The sequence below is a fragment of the Varanus komodoensis genome, unplaced genomic scaffold (assembly GCF_004798865.1).
Source record: "Varanus komodoensis strain SLA01 unplaced genomic scaffold, ASM479886v1 scaffold1, whole genome shotgun sequence".
In the NCBI taxonomy this organism is placed as follows: Eukaryota; Metazoa; Chordata; class Lepidosauria; order Squamata; family Varanidae; genus Varanus; species Varanus komodoensis.
In genome coordinates, this window is record NW_025335268.1 from 5,187,293 (window position 1) to 5,197,364 (window position 10,072).

Here is a 10,072-nt window from a genome sequence, read left to right on the forward strand (position 1 = left end):
TTTTATTTTTTTATTTTTAGCCATTAATTTTTGCAAAATTTAAAACTAATTTAATTTTTTACTGCCACCTTGTACAACTGTGGGTGATCTCAGGTATGACAGAGTGGCAATCAGGACTCGGGAATAGCTAATGGGCAGCTGAGGACACTGGCTGATGCAGTCTGTGTAGACAGTTGCCTGTGAAACTGCTCCCTTCTTGCAGCGAGGTCCCTGAGGTATTGTGGGGAGCCCAAATGGAGGATCCTCCACTGTTCCTAAGACAAGTCCATCCTGGAAACATGCAGAATCAGTAGGGATTTCCTGGTGGGAAAGATTGCTCCTTTTGTTAGCAGTTATCCCCCCCCCCCCCCCGCACCCTGGGGAATTGCAGCAGTCTGTATCCTTGCTGAAAACAAACAGTGGGCCCCTGTGAATCCACTCTAGGTGCTGGTGCATTAGAAAGGGGATCTCAAGTGCTCCTTTTATACAGGAATCTGGAGTTTTAGAGGAGTCCATGTCTCCCAAGGTTCTCTTTCGTTTTCCCACTCTTCCTGATGTGATACCACTCCAGAAACATGTACAACTTTGGGGGGGCGGGATTCCTGGGATGGGTGTGGAATGCCCTCAGTGGGAGACACCCCTGGAGACTCCCTACTAATTTTACCAATTCCTGCTGTGGCATCCTGGGAGGACTGTCCAAGGAAATTTGCCCCTCCCCAAGAAAACCTGGGGATCTTGCTGAGAGGCGACAATCTCCATGGACTTGAGTTTGGCAGCCATCCAGTACGTCAAAAGAATGGGCGGGGGGGGGTCTACGAACTTGCTCCCCAGGGAGGCAGTCCGTAGGGTGATTGCCTGCTGGAGTGGACCATCACAAGGTCCGCTGCTCTTGAATGCTTTAAAAACGGGTGATGGTTGGTGTCATGGGTGCCGCTGGTGGGACTTCCTGTGGCTGGCAAGATTAGCCTGTGAAAGCTGCCCTAACAGTCCAGTGGTTTAGCTGCATTCAGGAGAAACATGCATTTCCATTCAGTTGAAACACCTGCAGTTCAGTAGATGGAAGAGGTTTTTCTCTGACCCGCATGAGGCACCTTGGAAGTCTAAATTGTTGATGATTTCTCCTTAGGACACCTGGAAGAAGATTATAATTGGGGATGTGGAAATGGAAGGAGTGATGGCATGTGACAGGTCAGTGTGTGGCTGGCTAGAAGAACATCCAACAGTATGATCACATTTCCTACAAAACCTTGTTTGTCTTTGTAGGTGCATTTTAACAACCGTTGACCCAGATACTGGCATCATGGACAGAAAAGAGCCCCTGGAAACTCTGAAAAGGTAACACATGGCACTAGTTGTTAGCAGTTACATGTGTGAGCGCGGTATCGGCAGATCAGTGTGACCTGCTTCTGCCCTGCTCCTGCAGCTCTGTGTGCAGTTACTTGCAGATATGTCCATTGAGGTCAGTGAGACTTACTGCTAAGGAAACATGGTGCTGGAGAAGAGCTTTTCATATACCCTGGACTGGTAGAAAAGTGAACAAGAGCATCCTAAAATAAATCAAGCTAGAGCTTTCCCTTGAGGCAAAAATGACAAAACTGAAACTATCCTACTGTGGACACATCATGAGAAGACAAGAGTCATTGGAGAAGACAATCGTGCTAGGGGAATTCAAAGGCAGAAGACAAAAGGGAAGACCAAATATGAGATGGATTGATGAATCCATAAAGGAAGCCACAGGCTGGAATTTACTAGAGCTAAGCAGGGCTGTCATGGAGTGGAAGCTTTGGAGAGCTTTCATTTATAGGGTTGCCATAAGTCAGAGATGACTATACAACAACAGTCAACAAACAACAACTCAACAATAACAAACTTGTAAAGGATTGACCTCTGTATCACTTTTCAAAGTTTAAAAATGCAGCCTATAATTTCAGGGTAAAATGTCTGTGTGACCAGCAACAGCCAGAGAGCAGATCTGGCAATGGTAGTATATTGAATCTTGCCTGGATTGTGATCTTTGAAGAGCATTCAGAACCTAAAGTTAGTCCAGCATGTGGTGAGAAGAGAGCTAACCGCATATAGGGAGCATGTGACCCCCAAGGTGAATCAGTGGCCCCAGCTGCCGCTCTGGTGCTGCTCACCTTCGAAGCCCAGAATGGTTCAGGGCCAGGATATGAGCCCACCTGCCTATTATCTTCGGAAGCCCTTTATTTAACTGAGTGTCCCCAAAATTTTGTTTGGTGAGGACCAGGCAGAGGGTGTTTTCTGTGGCCATGGCAAAGCTTGGCTCTCTCTTCTGAGTGAGGAACGTCTTGCCCCCTGTTTAATGGCCTTTTGGAGTTTAAAAAATCCTTTCTTCTGGGGAAGGCTTTTGGTTTATTTTATTGGTCTGCTTATTTAACTGTCTCTTCTTTTTAAAAATAGTGTTTGCTGAGCTGCTGAGTGCTGATTTTGTTTATTCTAAGACTGTCTGAGGGAGCAATTATATGTTCACTAGACTTAGGCCATATGAGAGGTTAGCATCCAATCTGTGATCTCAGAAACTCATTGTGAGGTCAGAGCTGGTACTCTGACATTGGCGTGCCCTCCCTCCTCCCTCACAGCCCATGTGGAAGGAACCATACCTGCTGTGGCTCTTAAGGCCAGATGACTGACCTTGGAGCTGAGGATTTGTGGGTGTTCTGGGGGCAGGGAAGAGAGAAGAGAGGGTCTGCCATGTACATAATGTCCTGGTACTACCACAACCTTTTTCCCTCGTGCTCTGAAGCAAAAGACGTAGACAACCAACATTAGGTGTCTAGGTTTTTAGCAGGGCAGGAGGGGTGTGGCAGCCACCTTTGCCTCCCCATACCTTCCACCCTTGATAGGTTGTCCATAAACCTCCTAGGTTAGCTAGTAGAAGGTAGTCCAAGAGGATTCTGGGCAACCACATTGAATTGATCTTCCCTTAATATTCTTGTAATTGTTATTAGGGTTTTTTTTTGTTTGTTTTTGTTTTAATTTTGATGTTAGCCATTCTGAACTCTTTTAAGAAACACAGAGATAAATGTTTTAACTCCATTGAATAATATTTATTTCCTTTACTGTCTACCTTGATTGGACTTTGTGGATTATGTCCTACAGTGAAGATTAAATGGGGGTACATAACTTGAAGGGATTCATTTGGGCATACTTCTGAGTAAGCATTCGAAGGCTTGTACTGTCCAGGTTTTTTTTTCCTTCTTAATTTCGCTTTGGGATATTAAGATGTGCCACCACTGATGATGTGACTTTCCTGAGTCGCAGTTTCACTATTCATGAAACTGGTGCTCAGAAAGCGGGAACAAGGCAGCATGAGAAGAGTCATCCGGACACCACTGGCAAGATTCAGTCCTCTCATGCATGGCTTCAGAATCCTGTAAAGTTATACATCAGTGAAACCAAATTTTGATGTGTTCCAGTGGTGACTCTGTGCTAACCTGTGTGGGAAACAGTTTTTGTTTGGAGAGCTTCCATAATGTTGAGTGCTGCTTCTTGTGATTTTTCTTGGTTACTGTTGGGAATAAAAGAGGCAGTTGTTCTTGCTGTGGGTTTCAGGGCCGGGGTGACACAGGCTCTGGAGGATGTGGAGGATGAGGCCTGGGAAATGAGGCCTCCGGACAAGGAGGTGGTGGGGACAGAAGAGCTTATCTCAAGGCTGCCATTTCCAGGTGTTCTGGAGAACCATCACAGTCTGCAAGTGCTGGGAGGGGACATGAGAGACGAGCCATGGGAGTGAGATGAGCCGGGTATGATCCTTGACCCCATGATACAGTGTTGGGAGAGAAGCATTGCCCAACTAGAGGGGCTGCGTACAGCTAGAAAACTTGCCCGTCTCCAGAGAGGCACTTCCAGAAAGGTGGGATCCAGGATTGCTCAAAAAGAGGGTCCTTGGAAATAGTTTCTAGTTTGGGTTCAACAAGCTGCTCTGAGCATGCTCAGAAACTCTTTCTTCACAGGCTATAGTATGCTAGATGTACATTGGAAATAAGGAGCTTTTGCCAAGGAATGGTCTGTTGTTTTGAAAGAGAAAAGCGGGGAACCTGGCTCCAGCAGCCACTCACAGAATAGCAGTGAAAGCACTGGTCATCTGCAGTGACGACTGGATCTGGTGAAAAGCTCTCCATGTGAGCTAGAGGCCCCAGCTGGCCGATCATGCGCGATCCTTCAGACAGAGGGTGGTACCATAACTGGGCTGCGGTGCTCATATTCACCAGAGGGTGCTAGTAGAAGCCAGTGCCTGTGCAACACACCTAGTGCAAGGGCACTGGGGGAAAAGTGGCGGTTTGCTGCAGAAATGTGGTGTCATTAGGACTCACTCTGGGGCACAGTTAGATGCTACCCCGCATATCACAGAAGCAAATTTTAACAGAAATAGGAGGACATGTAGCTGTTTTTGTTTCAAGTTTGCAAGTGCTGTTCAGTACAGCGTGCTTAAAAGAGCAGAAAATGAACGGACTTTCTCAATATCATGGAAGTGCAGTCGAATAAGTACATTTACATCACTCATTAAAATTGCCCCCTGCCTATTATTTAATTATTCATTACTTTTCTGTGCTACTCCACACTCGGGCTGGCTGAATTGAGCTTTAGTTGATTATTGTAGGCCATTTTAATCACCCAGTCTTAAAATTAAGTGCACACAGGGTTTTTAATGGCTGTTTTGTTTCTGATAAAATACCGGAACAGGAAATGTTAAAGAACATATGAAATACATATGAACATACGAAATTCTAACATACTGAATAGTAGCTGGTGCCGGAGGTCAGACTAGATGGCCCGGGAGACCCCTTCCGACTCGCTTTGTTTCTATGTTTCTAACTTTTATTAATAAAAGTTTGTTTTGTAATATGTTGTTGTTGTTCAGTCACAAAGTTGTACTTGACTCTTTGCATCCCCATGGACAACATTTCGTTTCTATTTCTAATTTCATTTCTTTTATATTTTTCTTATAGTTCCTTCAGTAATTCAAAAAAGCACTCATGCTTGTTGGTAGTACACAAATGTATTTAATTTTATTGGTTACTGAAACATCTGCTTTTAAGCCTATTCATCGACTAATAATTCTTTGATTGGTTGACAGGCCTAATCACAACACAGAGGATCACCCAGGTCACCTGCCTGTCATCTGGCCTGTCATAGATCAGCATCCATCTACATTGGCTGTAATAAAGCTTGAAGGTCTTTTGCAGCAGAGTCCAGGATTATACTGAGCCTTTAAGCCATTATAAATATAACGGAGTGGAAACTTTCAAGGGGGGCACCATAAATTTGGGCACAGGAGTGTCCTCCATAATTATCCCAGGGATCTGGCAAATGCAAAGTGCCTTCTATGCTTGCGTGGAGGAGAGTTTAGCATGACAGGGCACTAAATCTGCTTTAGGTAAATGGTCAAAAGAAAATAATTCTCTTACTACTCTATCTCTAAGATGTCTAAACAGCAAAAGCGATTCTCACCCCTGCACCCCCATCAGTTATTTGACAATACTGTAGCAGCTATAGAAATAAATTAGAAGGTAGCCCAAGAAGTTCTTAAGGTTGTTTTTAACTCTTTCTGCCCTCTTCGTGCTGCACATTTGAGTCAGGATGGAAGATTCAGCACTTGGGTTTCAGAGTCGATGTGACAGCTACAGGCTTGCAACTGCATCGCATAAAACACTAGATTCATGGGACTGTTGAAACAAACTCATATATTTATTTATTATTTATTAAAACATTTTTATGCCGCCCCATTCGCCGAAGCCTCGGGGCGGCTTACAACGTTAAGTTAAAAAATAATTATAACATTAAATTAAAAAATACAAACAAATACAAATACAAATAAAAAAATACAAATATAATTGGGGGGTTTCTTAGCCTCTTATGAGATCCTGAACTATCTGGGTCTAAGTAGATCTAAGTGAATTGAAGCCTATAAGTTCAAGAAACCATTTCCCCCACGTTCTAATAAGATCTGTAGTTGTTGGTGTGTTGGAAGCCAGCAAGATAAAATAGTCTAATTGGATTCTAGCTCTTTGGACCAGCAAAGCATCTCTTCCCTTTTGAAAGTATGGTGGCAGCAGAATCCATTCACAAGTTGGACCCTTTCAGACAAGCTTGTTCTTTGGATTCACTTAGTGAAAGTGACCGGTTTTATATTTAATGTGTTTCATGCTGGGTGGAAGAGAAAGTTCAGCAAACCAGTTTTCTTGTTGCCCTTCATATTGGGCTGTTTATGATGTTTCTGCTTTCTCAAGTCCTTGAAATTCAATATTAAGTAATTTCACTCACTTCTGTATATTTGGTGTAAGAAGAAGTTATAAAGAGAAGCTACTGAAGGTCTTGCTTGATGGAAGTGATGGTGCTGAAATACATTTGACTGTCATGCATTTGGTTTTTTCTTAAGAACGTAAGAAGACCCACGATGATGAAATCAAGAGCCATCTAGTTCAGCTGTTCACAGAGTCACCAAGATCTGCTTATGGGAAGCCCAAATTTAGGATATGTAATCTCAGCAGTGGGACTTTACAGACCCTGCTTCTTAAACACCTTTCCCCTTGTAAGTTTCAGCCAGCTATTCTTTTCCTGTCTATTCCTGCTTCGGATGAAGTGGGCAAAATACACCATTGATTTCTTATATAAGGCCAAGACGGGATCACTTTCCACGCTCCCAGTTCCAGCTGCTGTCCCTGTTTTGCCATCACCCATTGCAGTGCAACTCCTCCAAAGCAGGACATGCAACTGAGGGGCATCCTTGATGCAAACACACCCAAATATTTCGTCTCTTCTCAACAACAATGAACTGCAAATGTGCCATTAGCTCATATAGCAATAGGATTCAAGAAAGCACATGGGAAACTAGGAAGCACAGAGGGGATCTGTGTTGGGCTGAAATCCACTTGACAGCCAAGTACACAGCCATGAAAAGTTCAGTGCAGCTGTGGATGCTCAGAGTGGAATAATGAATTGGAGTATTCCTATTCTGCCTCATCAATGGAGTGCTTCATTGGTGTCTATTTTAGAAGGGGCAATAGAACTGGGGCTGAGTTTACTTGCAAAAATAGCTTTTTCAAGTATACTGGATGCCACAGCATCTCTTCAGCAAGACCTTAATGAAATCAGCCAACTGTTAGAGATGTAATACAGCCAAGACTTCTCTTACTCCATGTTTTGGCAGTCCCAATGGTTGCTTTCTTTTAGGGGGAGGTTATAGATAGGATAATTTTTGTGATGGGAAGTTCTTTAATATTTACGGATATTCACGTTCTTCTTAACTGTCTGCCTGGTTCTTGGAACTTAATGCAAGGTCAAGTGCAAGTGGGTTTTCTGTGCTTTTTTGACAGCGAAAAGACTAATAATACAACAGTGCAAAGAAACAGCCACCTGCAATGACAGAATGGGTGGAAGACTTGACAAAATTTTCATTTTTCAAACTGGCAGTTTTTAGGAATACTCTATCAATGGGCAAATACATGGATACAGGGCTGCCTTTGTTGAATTTTACACATGAATATCTTGGCTAATAGTATATCTTGCTATATACAGTGGTACCTTGGCTTATGAACTTAATCTGTTCCACAACTCTGGTTGCAACCCAAATTGGTTGTGAGACAAGTTGAATTTCCCCATAAAAATCAGTGTACATAAGGTTAATCTGTTCTATAACCATTTTTTTTAATCACACAAATTTGAAGCAAAGTGACAACAACAAACATCGTGGCTATCTCCCCACCCCCAGCATGATCGTGGCCATCTCCCCCCCCCCCCCGAGCACGACCGTGATCCTGCCTATGCGGGGAAGACGGGTGTGATCGTGATCATCACCCAACGCGGAGTTCAGGACCTGCGGCAAAATTTTTATGAAATTTCTGTTTGCGACCCGATTTGGTCATGAACTGAGGCGTTTGTGAGCTGAAGTACCACTGTATAAAATATATAGGGGCACATAGTATATATGCATGTAAATAATGTGCTGAAATCTCATGTAAGGAAATTGCAATGTTTTATGTTCTGCTTGCTGCTTTTGTTTCTTTGGGTTTTGGCTTTGAATTTGGCATATTCTTAAAGCCTTCAAAACACCTCCAGGGGCTGCATGGGGGACCTCCATGGGCCAGATGACGCCTGCGGGACACTGGTTGGCCATCCCTGTCCTTTGGAGTCTCATTTGGGAGTCACATAGCAATGGGCTTTCTCTCATTAGCACTCTTCCTCTGGAATAACTGATTCTCTGTGATCAATTAGGCAATGAGAGCAATGGACTTTCAGCTTTCATTAAAAACCTATTTCTTTTCCCTAACTAATTGATTAACATGTATGGAATTGCTCCATAAGTTGTTTGAAGCTTTGCCTTAGGAATTCTTTGTAATAATGTCTGTAATATAGTATATAATATACACCAACAAGATTCTGATGTCATGTAAATAGTGCTGCTTTTACAGTGTTCTGTTGTTTTAAAATCTATAAACTGCTGTGGTAATGCTTAAATAGGATGTGGGGTGTAAATATTTTAAACAAATGTTTTTACATTCCATAGAAACTCACTAGGGATTTTAAGTGAAGTATATTAAAAGCTGGTCTCTTGCCATAATTTCATTGAGTAATTCACTGAATAATTCTTTGCAGCTATCGTTTGTGTGATCCAGCAGAGCAGCACATCTACAAATCTGCTCCATTATTTGGAAGATTTTTTGGAGTTGATAAAACTGGAACCATCAGCGTTGGAGACCCAGTGTACAAAATAATTGAATGTTAGGGTGTGTGGTGGGCGAGGGGAGATGATTTCTAGGAGAGGAGGACTATTTGTTTTAAAGTTTGTTGGTAATTTTGGTTAATTTGTGCTCTGGTTCCGCTTTTACATTTCTTAGACAAAAATATTTTCATTCTAATCTCATACAGATTTATTTGCAGTTACCAGATAATTTCTTAGTAATAAAACATAAAACTGATATTTCAAAATGCTGGAACGTATATGAAAAATAATGAATGGTCGATGGTACCTTAAAGACTGACACATTTAATGTGGCTTAAGCTACTGTAGGCAGTGGTGCACTCTGTCGGTGATACGCTTTTGTCCTCGATCACAAATGTGTGTTTTTAAAAGTTTTTAAATGTGCTTTCACATTTTTAACTTTTTTGTGTTGTTGTAACCCATTTTGAACCTGTGCTTTGGAAAGGTGAGATACATGGATTTCACCTATATAGAACATAATGTTGAATTATGAATTAGAAACATTCGGATCTAATGTTTTAGGCCAGAGAGGTTCAGCTGATAGGCAGTATAGAAATGTGATAGATAATAAATAATTTTCCACTACAGAGAAGGCTCTGTCTCTTGGAGAAACAATTGGATGATGTGATTTTCTATGATAATTATAGAAAGATTATGATAAGATGAATTGTCTGCTTGGTAAGTTTGTCTGTCCAGAGAAACAGATAGCACACATTCATGAAGTCATTTGGATTTAATGAACAAATAAATGTTAAAGGATTGTGATTTGCTTTACAAGCAGGTGGCTCTTGTGTTTATATACTATTTCAAGCCACTCAGGCATTCCTAACACTGTAAGTTCAAACATGTTTATGCAGAATCAAATTTCATTGCGCACTGTACCATGCATGGAAATGGCCAAACTTTGAACATAACCTTCCAGTGTTTTCTGAAAGCTGCTTATGCAGTTGACTTCAGATGACACCTAAAAAAACTCATAGTATCTTCCAACACAGAGAGACCTTCTCTAATGGACAAATCTACTGAGACCACATGGTGCAGTGGTGGAAATATTGTTCTAGGATGGGAAGATCCAGGTTTAAATCTCCATCCACACTCCCCTGAAGTTTACAAGGTGACCTTGTGCTAGTCTATTAGCCTTTCTGGGGAAATACGATACAAGCAACACTGGCAAGTGTTTGTGTATCAGCTCAAAAATTACTCTCAGAAATTCTCTAGGTTAAAGCGGAAGGCAAATGTAATGGCATGCCAGGCAAAGAAGCTCCTAGAATGCAAACAGATAGAAAGGAGGGTGTCCGCTTTGTTCTTGGTTTCTCACTGAGGTGTTTGACTCTGCAGGTTGTCCTTACCCATTAGTGCCTGCATAGATCA

The 10,072-nt window shown here is 42.2% G+C and overlaps 1 protein-coding gene across 4 annotated transcripts in view; it reads left to right on the forward strand.

Moving 5' to 3' along the window:
- LOC123023287 (mitochondrial amidoxime reducing component 2-like) overlaps window positions 1–9,466 on the forward strand; it is a 38,292-nt gene extending 28,826 nt beyond the window's left edge. For 3 of the 4 annotated variants that reach the window (XM_044430050.1, XM_044429956.1, XM_044429821.1), the window contains 3 exons: window positions 1,106–1,167; window positions 1,243–1,314; window positions 8,596–9,466. In XM_044430050.1, coding sequence (XP_044285985.1) covers window positions 1,106–1,167; window positions 1,243–1,314; window positions 8,596–8,725 — 264 coding nt within the window. In that variant the 3' untranslated portion in view covers window positions 8,726–9,466. Of the gene's footprint in view, window positions 1–1,105; window positions 1,168–1,242; window positions 1,315–6,379; window positions 6,533–8,595 lie in introns of all 4 variants that reach the window. The other variant, XR_006414710.1, reaches the window with a different exon arrangement.
- The last annotated feature ends 606 nt before the right edge of the window (window positions 9,467–10,072 follow it).